The sequence below is a fragment of the Crocodylus siamensis genome, chromosome 15 (assembly GCF_052110815.1).
Source record: "Crocodylus siamensis isolate JL-2025a chromosome 15, ASM5211081v1, whole genome shotgun sequence".
In the NCBI taxonomy this organism is placed as follows: Eukaryota; Metazoa; Chordata; order Crocodylia; family Crocodylidae; genus Crocodylus; species Crocodylus siamensis.
The window spans coordinates 26,806,342-26,822,090 of NC_143409.1; the positions used below are offsets into that span (position 1 = coordinate 26,806,342).

General features: G+C 45.7%; 1 protein-coding gene across 5 annotated transcripts in view; it reads left to right on the forward strand.

The window, feature by feature from the left end:
* CGNL1 (cingulin like 1) overlaps positions 1–15,749 on the forward strand; it is a 157,385-nt gene that overhangs the window by 119,641 nt on the left and 21,995 nt on the right. For all 5 annotated transcript variants that reach the window (XM_090029106.1, XM_090029105.1, XM_090029104.1 and 2 more), the window contains exons 12-14: positions 618–788; positions 1,959–2,120; positions 3,721–3,810. In XM_090029106.1, coding sequence (XP_089885232.1) covers positions 618–788; positions 1,959–2,120; positions 3,721–3,810 — 423 coding nt within the window. The remainder of the gene's footprint in view (positions 1–617; positions 789–1,958; positions 2,121–3,720; positions 3,811–15,749) is intronic.

Below are 15,749 nucleotides of genomic sequence, written 5' to 3' on the forward strand. Positions count from 1 at the left end.
TGAACTTTTCTGTTAATGTCTTTGACCTAGTGACTATCAATACAAGCTTTCAGGACAGGAGCAATACTTGGAACAGTGCTATCCCAAAATGCCACTGTAAAACAGTTCTGTTTTGTTAAAACAAGATGTCATATTTGAATTCTATTCCATTATGTACAAAAAATAACCTCAGTCTTTGATAAAAAAAAATAAATAAAATAACCATTAGCTGGACTGCAATAATTTACAGTTCACTTTTCCAGCTGCTGCTGCTTTGTTGCATTACTTTTGTCATCTGTGTATTAACATACGGCTTTAGTTCTGGTATGATAAAGCATAGCTCGTACAGGCTAAAATGCTGATCAACAGTAAGTGCTGCTGACACACACAGTATGCTCTGGGGACTCTCTTGCCACACGTTTTGGAAACACCATTTTAAAGTTGCATCTTTTTTCTTATTAATTTCTCCACATACAACATGGATAATATTCTCTAAATGATTAATTAATGATCTTGATGTAACATAAGAGAGAGTGAATAAGTACAAAAACATTCTATTGCAGTAGGAGTCAGCACAAACCCTTTGTCGCTTTGCTTTACTTTGGGAAATGTTATATGCTATGTTCCTTTTTTGCCAGATGGCTGAAATTGTAGAGGCTTCCCAGACATCCACTCTTGAGTTTCAGAATCAACTTGACGACTATAAGGAGAAAAATTGCAGAGAACTTACAGAAATGCAGAGACAATTAAAAGAGAAAAACCTTGAGGTAGAAAAATCACGCCTGACAACCATGACAATGCAGGATGAGGTAATAGCTCATAAATCCAATGACATGTTTAACTTCTGACCTAGAATTCTGTTCAGACAATTTTCAGAACAATGAATCTTTTGATATCATTTTTCTTGTGCACTTCATCAGGAGGGAGTGATCTCAGTTGAGATACTTTTGTGTTCGAATTCTTCAAGTGTGTTACTTCTGCAAGGGAAATAGGGTTTCCTAGATACAATAGATAAATGTAGAGTATGTTTGACATGTGGATGTATCAAAATGATATGATATTGTTTCTACTGAAATTCTGTTGCTCTTTTAACATTCATTGCAAAGAAAAATTGAGAATAGTGAAATAGCTTTTAGTCATTTAAAAGGCCAACAGCAATCTAAAAAGAAAAAGGAAAAAGAAAAAAAAGGCTGCCCTGAGCTTTTAAAAGAAATTGACACTCATTATCTTTTTCTTTTCTATGAGCTAAGGTAGAGATTTAAATGACAAAGCTGCCTGTGCAGGCAAGAATTGGACACAGCCTGGCAATGTCTGCCCTTTAGCATGCGAGTTCTATTGTAAAATCAGTCCAGCCCCTTTATATATCTACCTGCACTGGTTTGGGATTTGGAAAAGCTGTAAGAAAGGACAGGCCGTGGATGTCTTCTGTATGCAGTATATTTGAGTAGTTTGAATTTCCTGGACAGAACTTACGATTTTTTTTCTTTCCATTTGAGAAACTAGGTTTTAAAATGTTAATAATAATGCATAGACATATTAGGATGAAGAATCACCACTGTTCTTCTCTCTTCCTTCCCTCTGTGTTTCCTGCAGTTACAAAGGTGGAGTTTATTAAAAAAAAAAAGTGAAAAGGGAGTGATTGGAAAGATTTACCAAAGACCTAAAGTTCCACAAAGCTTTATTGTCTTCTTTTTAGTTGTACAGCATTGACTAATTGCCCTCAAGTAAATATTCAAATGTATATATTTATTGCTGTGAAACCTGTTGTTTGAAGTATCATAACAGCTGAGAATTCCTGTCCAAGTTTATTTACTCAGTGCCATCTTGTGGAAAAAGTAAAAATGACTTCAGTAAGCTCATAGTACTGTATAATTCCTATCCCACTGTGTAAGTATTTTAATACCTCAGGATCTGTATAGCACATTTATCGCCAAAGAGAACTGTGTTGTGAATCGCATAATTTGCATTCTTTTTTTCAGATGCACCTTATGGAAGAGGATTTGCGGGATCACCAGAGAGCCCAGGATGAGGCAATTACAAAAATCCAGTTACTGGAACAGACTGTGAAAGGCCTGGAATATGAACTGGAAGCCAGAAACCATTTGAAAGATGATCGGGCAAGACAGATGAAACTAATGGAGGTAAAAGGCACTTTTTGACCAAGCATCCTTCAGATGCATAATCCTGATGGATATTTTGCTAAAGCTGACTGGAATTGCTTTTTTATTATTTTTTACTTGGGTTGGGGCTTGGAAGGAAGAAAATAATTTGACCTTGCCTGACAGAAAAATTGTGTACTGGTAATGCAAGAGCATTGAGTTTTGGCACGTCCCAAGGGTGAGCATTCAGCAAATCAGATATTGCATATTATATTCTGAATGGCAGCTCTTCTCTGAATTCTTTCAATGCTTTCTTTTACTGACATGAAAAATGTTTTTAAGTTACCTTTGTAGTTCTCCTGGAGTTTACCTGGCACCAAAACTGGAAGGTTTTAATTCAGTTCCTCAAAGTATTCCTCAGTTCCTCATCTAATTTCTCCTTTGGTGTCTAATTCTTCCTGATTGCAAGTAGCTTAGGTAGCTTTTAGGATCTTGGCTCTAGGCCTGGAATCTGTCCCAGGCCACCAACAGGCACCACTACATTTGTAGTGATTAAAAAAAAAAAAATGGTGGAAGCACTACAGAAATAGTTCTGGATGAAACAGGAACTTTTGTAGCATTCCTTTTTGTAGCACTACATGTAATGTCTGTCCAGTGCAGTGTGTGATGGGACAGGGGCTGTCTTAGTTCAGCATCCCACAGTAGTCTGTGAGCCGTTATCCCCGACCAAGAAGGGGTGGAAGAGAGAGCAGTTTGGACAGTTAATGAACATTTATGCTCAGCTGTCATCAGGACTGGGGAGCAGAGCTGCAGTCCCCACTTCCTGAGATCAGGTGCAGCAGTACCTCCAGCACTTCTGGAGCCTGCCAGTCTCCAGGGATCTGCAGCATTGCTTCCTGCCATCCAGTGGGAGGTGATGGGCTGTCAGTGACAGGCTCCCCTCCCCAGCTGGGGAGACAGGAGTTGCAGTAGTATAACCTTTTGTTATAGCACAGCTTATATTGGCTTTAAAAGACCTTTTTAAGGGCTTTCCTCAAAGCGTCTTTTTACTGCAAATATATGTTGCTATAGTGAAAAGAGAAATCCAAATTCACATTGGAAGCTAGCTGTAGAATTGTGCAGATGGAAGACAGAAGTCCTGAGAGGACACCTGTTACACTGAAGTTCCTGTTTTTAAAAAAGGAATACCCCATCTCTCCATGCTGGTTCCCATGCTTCCCTGTGCCTCTGTACCAGGTCCTGCATTACTCTGTACCGCCGCACTGAGGTCCCTCACTACTCTGTTCCTCACCAAGTAGATTCCTCCCATCTCTTCTGACTGCATTTTCACTTGATACTCAGTTCTAAGATGAGGCTTTGTTTTCCCTGTTTTGAATGGGGGGAAAAAAACTTCATTTTGCAATTGAGTAATATGGTAAATATTTTATACTAATTAATATTCTGCTTGACAGTAAACTCTTGGAGGCTTTCCTAGTATAATGCAGATAAGTATTTTGGTAATTTTTTGCCTTCTCTACAAATGTTCAGACACTGACCTATTTAAAAATGTTTTCAGGCAACTCAAGCTTTGCAGTCTTAAGTGTGGCTTGTTAGCTCTTTAAACAGAAGCACTAACTTGTTGAACTACCTTTGCTCTTTTTAGGAGAAGATGTCTCAGTTAGAACTTGAACTTGATGAAGAAAGAAACAACTCTGATTTGTTGTCTGAGAGGATCAGTAGAAGCAGAGAACAGGTACTTGACAAGTGGGCAAAATGTATGTGGCTGAGCTATGGTGTACCAATGAAGAAAAGCAGTACATAATAGTCACAAAGAACTTTAATACATTCAATACAAAACTTTTAAGTTAGATACTCTTTTATTTTGTGCAAGTTAAATAGAGATTATCTTAAAAAACAGCAGCAATAAAATATGTTACATAAAACTATCAATTCCAGAATCTTTTAGGGACTTATGAACTTAATGAATTTAGCTTCACAACATTCAAAGAGATGAATAGTAGATTTTGCATTCTACATCTGGGAAAACTGAAGCATACGGAAGTTATGAGTTGTCTGTGTTTACCTACAAAGCCTGTGTCAAACTTGATAGGGAGAATGCAGGTCTTCTGACTCATATTCTTGTCTTTTAACCACACAGTTATTTTTCTTGTCCTCTAGAGTCTTTAAATAGTACATATCTTTTTACACACCTCTCCTTTGGAACTGGTGAGATATTGTTTTAGAGTATCATAAGATGCAAGTAGAAAATAGTTTGTGGCGCAGAAATGGTATGTAGATTCCAAACTTCAGGAATTTCCAAACTTCAGGTTCCTTTGGATTTGGATTTTAATTCAGTCCTTTATAAAGTATGGGTTATATGTGAAATTCTGATCTGTAATTTAGCCAAAATGCAATTCATGGGCATTTGAATATGAAGTTTTGCTCCTGCCACTTTTTTATCTGTTAGTTACAAAATAACAACTACAGTGTAATATTGCATTTAGTTCATAGCACATGTGACTTGTCAATGCTTAGGTTAGGTTTCTTGGAATGAATATAGTGAATGAAATATTCCTGGCAGCATAACCTTTTCACACACATATTTTCAAAGGAAGCCTCTAATGTTCTAGTTGTTGTTTGTCTCAGTGTTCTTCATATTACATATGTAAAATGTAACCTGGCCCCAAGTTTTTGTTAATGTTAAAATTTACATGTGTGCACAGACTTAATTTAGGCACACAGACTGCATTATCCATTGATGCAAAAATGTGGCTGTAAAATGAAATGGGTGACTTAAGGATTGGTGTTGTGAGGAATAGTTTGGGATGTTCAGCCACTGGAAACATTTTACAGAAATGGGACTTTCCTTGATCAATGGACTCCATGTGAGTAATGGTATACTGGCCTTCTGGGATCAAGGCTGAAATGACTGATAAAAACAGCTTTAAACTAAATAATAAGGGGAGAGATGTATGTTACTTCCTGACTACACAAACAGAGGAAATAAGGAGAATAAGGATATGACAAAGCAGAAAAGAGTAAAAGGATAGACAGCAAGGAGAAGATACTAATATTGATGAGAGTAGGAGTCACGTAGACAAGCAGTTAGTGAAAGACTACCTAATCTAGCTAAGAAATCGTGATAAGAAACAACTGAAATACTTGTGTGTTAATGCAAGGAACCTGGAGAATAAAACGGAGAAAGATGAATTGCTGCTGCAGGACAGGAAACTATATATTACAAGGATAACAGAAACATGGTAGAAATCAGCCCTGACTAATATATGGCTATTAAAGTGTATCTGCCACTCAGGAAGAAAATGCTGTCTTTTTCAATATTCTTATTGAAAACATAAAGCAAAGTATGTATTTAGTTTTTGGGTCATGCCTAGATTATTTTTGGTTGTGACTCCACCCTCACTGCACAGTGGTCACCATTCTTCCCTCCTCCTCTTTTATTTATGTGTCTGAAGAATCTTTTGGTGTTTGTTTTAATTTGCTTGACTTTTGGCAAGTGTCAGTTTATCCCTCTGCTTCCTGGCTTATAAGCAGGGATCCTGGGTTTCCCTGACAAAAAATTGCTGCGGAAAGGCAGTGCGAGATGTGGCAGTGAGGAGGCAGTGGCTTCGCAGACAGATGGCACAGGGCAGTGGTGCCTGTCTGCAGGTTGCACACAAGCCAGCCAGCCAGCCAGGGGGGCTCGCATTCGGTGGCTACCACACTGCTTTTACCCCGCCCTGCACTGCCTTCCCATGGCTGGCCACATGGCTCTGCAGGCAAGCAGTGAGGGACGCAACAGTGGTGGCAGTCATGTGGTGGTGGTGGTGGTGGCTGCTGTGTGCGAGCCACCCACCGTGGCCAGCTGGGAGGCTTGTGTGTGGCCCACAGAGGGGCACTGCTGCCCTGAGCAGTCTGCTTGTGGAGCCGTGCAGCCCCAGAACTGTGCCTGCAGAGCTGTGCTCATGGAGCTTTGCGGCAGCTGCGGGAAGGCAGCATGGGGTGCAGCAGCGGCAGTGGTGGTGCAGCGGTGGCTGCCGCATGCGAGGTTCCCCACCCCGGCACGGCCTTCCTTGCTGCTGCTGTGCCCCGCACTACCTTCCCATGGCCAGCTGCATGGATCTGCAGGCAAGCTCCATGGGCACAGCTCCATGGCTGCAGGCAAGTAGCGTGGGGCATGGCAGCGGTGGGTGGGGCAGTGGCGGTGGCAGCCACTCCAGGGCCACTCTGGTTCCATGCGACGCTGGCTGGGAGGCCACTCTAGGGCTTCCCCCAACACCTCCCCACTCCCTGCCAGAGTGTCCAGCTGGCTGCATGTGGACTGTGAGCAACGCTATTGGTCCTTAAGAAAAGCCACACATGGAGGTGCTGAGCACAGTTGCGCTCATAGTGCCACTGGCCATCTACGTGCAGTCACCCAGGCACTCCAGGGCTTCCTCCAACACCTCCCCACTCCCTCAGCCCACAGCCAGCTCCCCACAACTAGCTTCCCTTCCAGCCCTCTGCAAGCTCCATTTACCTAACCTTGCAGGCTCAAGAGGGAAAGTGAGTCTGAGCTGAGGCCCTGGGACTAAAAGCCTTAGGCCCTGCCCTTCCCGCTCCCTCCCCCTTCCACTCCAGACAGGACTGGGGGTTCCCTGCCCTTTTTCTAGGCAGCTCTTGCAGGCTGGAGGTCTGCCAGCCTGCAGAGCTCTTTGCAAAGGGGGGAATCCATGGCTTTTTCTGCTAAAAGGTAAAATCCGCGTTTTCTCTGCTAAAAATGGGAAATCCATAGTTTTCTCTGTTTTTCCATTGGAAACAGAAAACCCAGATCCCTGCTGATAAAACAACTTTTATGGAGGAAGCATGCATTCCATTTTGTTTATAATAGCTGCCAGATCTTTCACATAACCATCTAGTCAATCAAAATGTGCCACACTGAGATCATAAATACAATTGATACCATTGCACAAATGTAGCATAGTTTTGTTTATATTCCAAATCCTTTATGGCAGGGGTGGGCAAAATACGGCCTGTGGGCCAGATGCGGCCCGCAAGGGGACCCTAAAAAAAATTTAGAAAATTAATATTTATCTGTCTTTGATTCCTATCAAAAATGACAGGAACCAGGGGCAGTAGGGCCCAGGGGAAGCCCGGGTGGGCTGCGAGAGGCTGCAGCGTGGGGTGCTGGCCATGGGGTAAGGCCGCTTTTCCTGCACTCAGCACCAGCTTGTAACATGCCCCCGCTGCCAATCTGGGCCCCACGCCAGCTCTGGGCTCGCTCGTCAGGGCTGTGCCTATCGGCAGCAGCTGCGGTCCCCCGCCGCTTGCTGTGCTGGGCAGTGTTAGCTGCTGCTGCCCACATGAAGCTCACGTGCTGGGCAGCCCAGAGGTGGCGGTGGGAAACACTGCCCAATGTGGCAAGCAGGGGGGCCACAGCTGCTGCCGCCATGTCCAGCCCCAATGGGGAGCCTGGAGCCAGCACAGGCCAAGGCGGACAGCGGGGGCGAGTTACAAGTTGGTGCTGCCCAGTGCTGCAGCTGCTTGCAGCCCGCATGGGGCCGCCTGTACCTGCTGAGGACAGCCCCATGCGAGCTGTGAGTGGCTGTACCAGGGAGTGCCAGCCATGGGGTAGGTGAGGGCCCGCTTTTTCCCCATGCTCAGCACCAGCTCCTTCCCTGCCGGGGATCAGGGCTGCATGCTGCCCTGTGCCTGTACCACGGGGCTGGGATCACTGGGAGTGAGTGGGTGCATGGGGCTCACACTGGCGTCCCGGAGCCAGCACCAGCAGAGCCCAGAGCAGGGCAGCAGAAAGTGCTGAGGTCCTGAAGTGCTGCATGGAGCTCTGTTCCCTGCTGGTGTTCCTTGTTTCATCTGGGGTAAGTTGAATTGGGAGATCACTTTGGGCTTTCCTCCCTTCCTCACATCTTTCCTTCCATACGTTGCGCCCCTCAAGACACCACTAGGTGTTCTTCACCAATTACTTGGTGCAGCTGGTTTTCCTGCTGGCAGTTCTTCAGATATTACCTAATGTGCTTTCATAGTTGGTAGGGTCGGAAGGGACCTGAGCAGATCATCAAGTACGACCCCCTGCCATGGCAGGAAAGAGTATTGGGGTCAAATGACTCCAGCAAGGTGTTCATCTAGCCTCCTCTTAAAGACTGACTGGCTGGTAGGGGCTCTGTTGAGCCAGGCCAGGTACCCCTTCTCCCTGCTGGTGCAGCCCAGCCCAGCTCCACAGACCTCTGCCAGCCTGCACCTCATTTTGGGCCCCACTGGTGCTGGCCCTGAAACCTTGGTCCCAAGATGGTGACCAGGGGGTGGGGCATCTGTCAAGGGGCAGGGCTACGCATACAGCCTTCGACAGCTTGCCAAAACTGGTCCTCCACCCAAAATAAGTGGCCCTCCACCCAAAATAGATGTCCACCCCTGCTTTATGGTATTTGAAGCATTGTTGAGGGTATGTGCTATAAGGGGGGTCCTCTCTGGCCTGATATTTTCCTAATAAGTGACAATGGGGTGTGAGGAGCCAGATGCTGTTATCATGCTGTCAGATGTTACTCTCTCTCTTGCTATGTTTTTGATCTTGCATCTATTGGGGAGTGGGTTCTGCTGGGCCTGGTGAAGGAGTCTCTTCATGGGGCTCTATCTTCCCTACACCTCACCCTTACCACTCTTCCTCGACATTGTGTGACACTTTTATCCGGGGTGGGGAGAACAAAACACTCTCCTCCACAGACTTGTGGCACATATCACCTCAAATCAATTCCTTCTTTTTATTCTTTTTAATTGGCTCCCACCAACCAGTCTTAATCCAAACAGGCAAGCATTATCTGCGGGATCAATGCCTCAAGTCAAGTGTCCCTGTTTAACAGTCCCATCAATGGCCAAATACAACAAAACAAAATCAAGTCAGGCTTCAATTCGTAGTAACAGCAGGAAACAAAAATGCTTCCATTAGTTCATCCCTTATCTGTGAGCAGAGGTTAGTTATTCAGTCTAGACAAAAAAAAAGGAATGCCCTCCAGGTGGCTTCCCCAGTCAATAAATTTTCAGTCTTATGGGCAAAGAACAAACCTGTCCAAGAGGATTCCACACTAGGCAGCTGCTATGCAGCTCCCAACTCACCTGCGCCACCTCTGATCTGTCTCCTCTTCAGTCGTGGCAGTCCATTGTGGTCAGGATGGCAGCTCTGGTGTCCTGGCCCTCAGTACCCATATTGACCGGTGATCTTCTGATTGCCCATGCCTGCTGCTTATGCTCCTCAGCTGTCACCAGCTGCACACCAGAACAGGCAGAAAAGTCCTCCGGCACTTTCCACACCATGACACTGCAGCCTCTCCGCAGCAGCTCCTCTCTGGAGCCAGAAGTACTTCCTTGAGCTAGCCCACCACCAAAGCAAGGGAGCACTGGGTCCTGAAGTGCTGCATGGAGCTCTGTTCCCTGCTGGTGTTCCTTGTTTCATCTGGGGTAAGTTGAATTGGGAGATCACTTTGGGCTTTCCTCCCTTCCTCACATCTTTCCTTCCATACGTTGTGTCCCTCAAGACACCACTAGGTGTTCTTCACCAATTACTTGGTGCAGCTGGTTTTCCTGCTGGCAGTTCTTCAGATATTACCTAATGTGCTTTCATAGTTGGTAGGGTCGGAAGGGACCTGAGCAGATCATCAAGTACGACCCCCTGCCATGGCAGGAAAGAGTATTGGGGTCAAATGACTCCAGCAAGGTGTTCATCTAGCCTCCTCTTAAAGACCCCCAGGATAGGAGCCAGCACCACTTATCTTGGAAGTTGGTTCCAAGTCCTAGCTGCCCTGACAGTGAAGTAGCGCCTCCTGATGTCTAGCCTGAATCTACCCTCTGCCAGCTTATGTCAGTTATTTCTAGTCACTCCTGATAGCACTCGGGGGAACAGGGACTCCCCCAATGCCTGCTGGTCCCCCCTGAGTAGTTTGTAAACAGCCACGTGCTTCCGGTCTCTCCCTTGGATGGCAATGGGATAGAAAAATTAGCCACTACATCAGTCTTTTCTGTCCTATATTCAACAGAAAACTGAAATGGTTGCAGTGCTAAAGCCTACCACATAATCAGGGCATTGTTTGTTTTTGTGGACCTATGCCATTTTAATGGGGCATGATCTGTGATTAAATTCATGGCCTAACAGGTAATATCTAAAATATTCCACTCCCAACTTAAATGTTAGGCACTCTCTTTTAACTGTAGCATACCTTCTCTCATGATAGTTGAGTTTCCTGCTGGCATATGTTACTGGCCTCTCTATTCCTTCTGCCATTTAAGGGAGGATTGCAGCTATCGCCTCACCCAATGCATTAGTATGTAGAATAAAAGGCTGTGAAAAATCAGGCCAGTGTAATACTCCCTCCTGACACTTTCAAAAGCTTCCTAGCACCTAGCATCCCACTTGATCAAGCTGTTGCCTCTTCCCTGGATGGCATTGATCATAGGGCTCATTAGCTCTGTGAAGCAGGGAATGAACCCTACGATAGTTACCCGGCCAATCTGGGAAAGGCCTGTATTTGTATCTGATTCTGTGGGGGCTCATAGTTCCTTATTATATCAATCTTATCTGCCAGGGGCTTTATTCAGCCTTAGCCTGCCAGGAGCCCCAGGTATTTAGTTTCAGCTTTGCCCAGAGCACACTTTTTCAGGTTGGCCATTAAGTTGGCCTGTCTTAAGGCTTATAAGACTTCTCTAAGTGCTGCTACATGCTGGTCCCATCCTTTTGTGTAGATGTTACAAGGGGCCTGCTCGGGCATGGGTCTCATCCTTGGCCTGCCCACCTGTCTCTGGGGCAGTCTACCCAGTCTCACCTGCCACAACTTGTTATATTAATAATTGGTGTAAAAATGCAGGAGGCTGCCCATTTAGTGCCCCGATGCCTAGGGCATAAAACACATGGCTCTGACCTTCCCTATACCATGTCCCATGTCTCACAGACAGCATCCAAATCACTAGGCCATTATTACTTCCCACTGTTACTTCCCCCAGCTCCCTTGCTGAGCTGTACCACTTGGCCTCTGGCCCAAATGTGACCTCAGGTATCCTTGGCCATTACGCCCTCTCAATAGGGCTTCAACTTGCACCCTCATACTAGGGCCTACCACTTGTGCCCTCTCAACAGGGCCTCCTACTTAGGTTAGCACTGTCTTGTGGGGCTGGCCTATGTGCAGCCCTTCAGGTCGACCCTACTCTGCGTGTACCCTGTGCAGCCTTTCAGACCCACCTCAGCAGACCCTACTCTGCATCCCTTACACACAGTCCTTCAGGCTGCTACCATGAACCCTACTCTGTGTGGGCTTCTACACACACTTGTGCCCCTTCACTAGACTCATTTTCTGCCCCCTCACTGGGGCCACCCAGGACTTACTCCCAGTGGGGCTCAGGTGCCTTTCCCTATGTATGCCTGTGCCTACGTCTGGGTTACCCACCAGTTTGTGGGGGCTGGGTCTATAAGGCATCCTACTCTTTTCACTAGGGAGACAACTTGTATGACATTTCCTGGGGACCACCCTGCCACAGGCAGCCCCACCACACCATCACACCTTAGCAGAGTGTAGCTTTTGGTCATTCCCCAGGACTAAGAGACTCCTGCCATCCCTGTAGCTCTTGCCCTTACCTCCAAAGATGTTCCATGAGCAGCAGCTCAGCCAGGTGATATTCTTCCCTGGCTGCTTGCAGAAAACTTCTAGCTCAGGACTGAGGGCTTGAGTTAATATGGAGGCTGCTCAACCCACTCTTCCAATCATAAGGCCCTCCTGCGGTCATGTGACTGCCTCATCAGGCTGGCCTGCACCTGCTGGCTGCCCTGCTGCTTGCTTTGGCCCCTAAAGTGGCAGGCAGCAAAGGTGCTCTGCCACAGTAGACCACGATGTCATCAGTGTATGCAGCGACATACCCCTAATGTGGAGCCAGTGCCCAGTCTGTCAACTGCTGAAAGGTGTCTATGGCTCCATTAAGACTGAGTGGCATCCCTTTAAACTCATACAGTCCTGAAGGGATCCCAAATGCTGTCTTGGCCTGGTCTTCTGCTCAGCTATATTTGCCAATACCCTTTTGCTAGGTTGAAAATTGAAATGAACTTTGCTTGCCCTATACACTCCAGAAGTTCTCCCACATGAGGCATGGGGAATGCGTCAAACTGCATCATGGCATTCAGTTTTCAAAAATAAATACACAGTGTCCTGTCTGCTTTTGGAGCTCTTATAATGGGGCTCCTCCAGAGGTTGCGCGGCTGTGATTACCCCTTATTCCAGCATTTTATTTAGTTCCTCTCTAATAAGTTTGTATTGATGATAGGGTATCCTCCTCCACTTCTTCTCATGGACAATTGCTCCTTTCAGAGTCAAGATTTTATGTACAACCCCTCTAACCCTTCCTCAGGAAATTCCCATACTACCTGCTTTAACTGCATTCACTGCCCCTTCATGAAGTGTGTTGCTCTAGACGTACTCTATCCTCACATTGAGCCTGCTCTCTCGCTACTTTAATTTCCTGCCCAAACTCCTCCTTTTTTTAAAAGCGGAGTGGCCAGAAGGTCTTCAGGTTCTTGCCATAATTTTAGCAGATTCACATGATAAATCTGTTTCTCCTTTCTGTGCCCAGGTCAGAGTACTTCATAATCACCCAGGCCCACCTGCCTCTCAATTGTAAATGGACTTTACCAGCAGGTCAAAAATTTGTTTGTGAAGCTGGGAAGGAGGACTAAGACACATTCCACCCAAAATTCTCGTTGTCTCATATTTTTAGTATACTGCTTTTTTTGTTTTCCTTGTGCATTTTGTAAGTTGCTCCCAGCTACCCTGTTCATGACCTGCAACCTCTCCTTTAGGTAGGACACATACTGGTAGGGGTTTACTGTACTACCTTCGTCCCTCTCCCACTCCTCATGAACCAAGCCCAGTAAACTCTGTGGGGAATGCCCATACACTAACTCAGAAGGGGCATAACCTAAAGAGGCCTGAGGTGCCTCCCTTACTACAAATAAGAGGTGGGGAATCAACAGATCCCAGTGCCTGGGGCCTCTTGAGGGGCAGTGGTGAAGCATACTCTTAAGGGTCCCATTAAAACGCTCCACCAACCCATTAGTTTGGGGATGTGCAAACTAGACAGAAGATGCCTAATCTTAAGCACCTGACATACCCCTTTAATAACATGGAACATAAAGTTTGTACCCTGATCTGTAACTCTCTCTCAAGGGATCCCCACCCTGGAAATCCATGTTATCAATTCCTCAGTCACTCTTGATGACTGTATCGGTATCCCAAATGACCTGGAAAGCTGGTTCTTTTCTGTGTGCTTGTCTAAACTGGGGTCCCACTCATGAGCTCCTCCATATCAAAAGGTGCCTCTCTCTCCTCTTCAGCCAACTCCCCTTTATCCTCTCCAGTCAGTCCTGGGTGAAGGCCACTCCCCACTTGGATGCCATCTAGAACATCATAGGTTTCAGGTCAGTCTTGTCCCAGCATCGTCAGGTGTGGCAATTCTGTCGTTGCCCCAACCGGCATGTCCCTCGTAATCCCATGGACTGTCACTTGGATTCTCCATCAAGGGTATGTCAAGATGCACCCATGCATACAAATCATCTTTATGGGAGCTGTCCTCCTGCATCCTTTAAGGGGAACCAGCTCCGCCCTTACTAGAATCTGAGCACACCCAGTGTCAACAATGGTCCACACTGGCCTTCCTGCTACATCCACCCCTCACGGTTGGCTTTTTTCATATCTCATCAACCAAGGTCTTCCCTAGACTGCGGTCCATCTTTTCCATTGGGGAGCTCTCTCACAGGGTGGGTTGACCCCCCCCCTTTTTATCAGTAAATCTCAGTACTTTACAAGTTAGATAAATAGTGTTATTTTAATTTTACAGATTGGAAAGCTGAGGGAAAGAGGTTAAATTACCCATGGGCACTCTGCAGGTCACTAGTAGTCAGAAATAGGGACATGGGAACAAAAAATAGGAAGAGTCCTTTTGGATCATCAAATCCAGTCCCCTGCTGCTGGGAGCAGCCATGTCACAATCTCTTTAATAAACTGACCAAAGTGCCATGTTAAATATGTTAGGATTTGTTATCACTATTCTACTGGCATGCTGTTCCAAAACCTCATTTCTTTTTTCTCAGTCTCTAAACTAAATGTATTCATGGCCCATCTGTTCTTGTGCTACTACTGTACTTTATCTTAGAGAGGTCTTTTTCCCTGGCTGGTATTAGCCTCCTGATCCCACCCCGATATATTTACAGCAGGGGTGATGCGTAGGGGGTGCACATGGGTGCACGTACACCCCCTACAAAAAGGTGCCACTGACACTGTCAGCTGCACCTGTGGATGGTCTCCACTTGCCACCCTGCCACTAACTGCCAGCAGTGTCTGTGGGCGGTCCCCAGTCCCCGCTGGCTGCTGCTGCCAGCAGCATCTGTTGGTGGTCACTACCCACACCCCCAGCTGCTGACAGTGCCAGCAGCATCTGTAAGAGCTTTGCGCTTACCACCACACTCCTGCCGCCATGGTGCCTCCCCAGCTGTGGGGTGCACACGTCATTCATGATTTTTGGAAAAATATTTTATCCCTTCCCAGCCTTCATACCGCTAAGCTAAATGAGCCAAGCTCTTGTAGTCTCCCTGTTCCGCTGATCACCTTATCTGCACCTGTTTTCATTAGATTTAAACTTTCTTCAATTGCTGAGCTTTTCCCTTCCCTCCCAATATGCTTGTGGAAGGAGGGACATGGGGAAGGGAGGAAAGCCTGCATGGTAATGCCACTGCAGTCTCAATAAAGCACGCCCTAAGTGCCAGAGCCATTGAAGGTGTGCTGGAACCAGCAAACAGCTGTTTCATTGATACAGCTGCTTGTCAGTCTTGGCCCCTACACTGCACCAGAGTCTCCTGATCGTATTACCTTCCTGAAGCAGTCTGACTTGAGCTCAGCACGTTAGATAATATGATCTGGAGAAACTCCTTGCCAGAAAAGTTCTAGCTTTGCTATACCATGATGACACTTAGCACGTTTTACTGTTTGATCACTTAGACACTAACCAGGCCTAAGTGTAACATGCAGCAAAGGTCCTAAGTACCTGACTTCATAAGTAGTTTTCTTGAGGTTATAGAGACAAGTGCATTGTCAGATGATGCTCAGCATAGTTCATAATATGTTGTTTAAATGGGTTTTTTTTTTTATTATTTCTGAAGAAAGACTTTCTGAGGTTGTAACAGCTTCAGTGGCAGTGGGAGTACAAGCATTAAAATCCTGATTTCCATGTCTTAATGAAAAGTTATCTTCCACTGAACTAGTTAAGTTCCTTAATATGAGTTAAGCCTCAGCTTGCTCTCCTGCACCAGCATTGTACAGTATTAGTAATTTGCTGGGGCTAAGGTTTCTCAGGGTCTATTGAATTTCAGTAGTGTCTTTTATCTTTATTTTGTTGATATTATACAGGCCCTGAATCAGTTTTTTGAGAGATGCCCTCATGTTCAGTGAATCAGAATGTAAAGGAACCATTTTAATTTGAGCTTATGCTACTGTTCAGTTGGGAAGCCTTTAATACTAGGGTATACATGCTGCAAGTGTCTGCTGAAAGAACCTTAGCAGTAGTTGCACTAGTAGTTACTGCAAAAATTTAATTTACTAGCTAAATGGAAACCTAAAATACAGATGGGTAACAAAAATGTTACATAATGCAGAAAAGAAGTGTTTGTATTGAGAT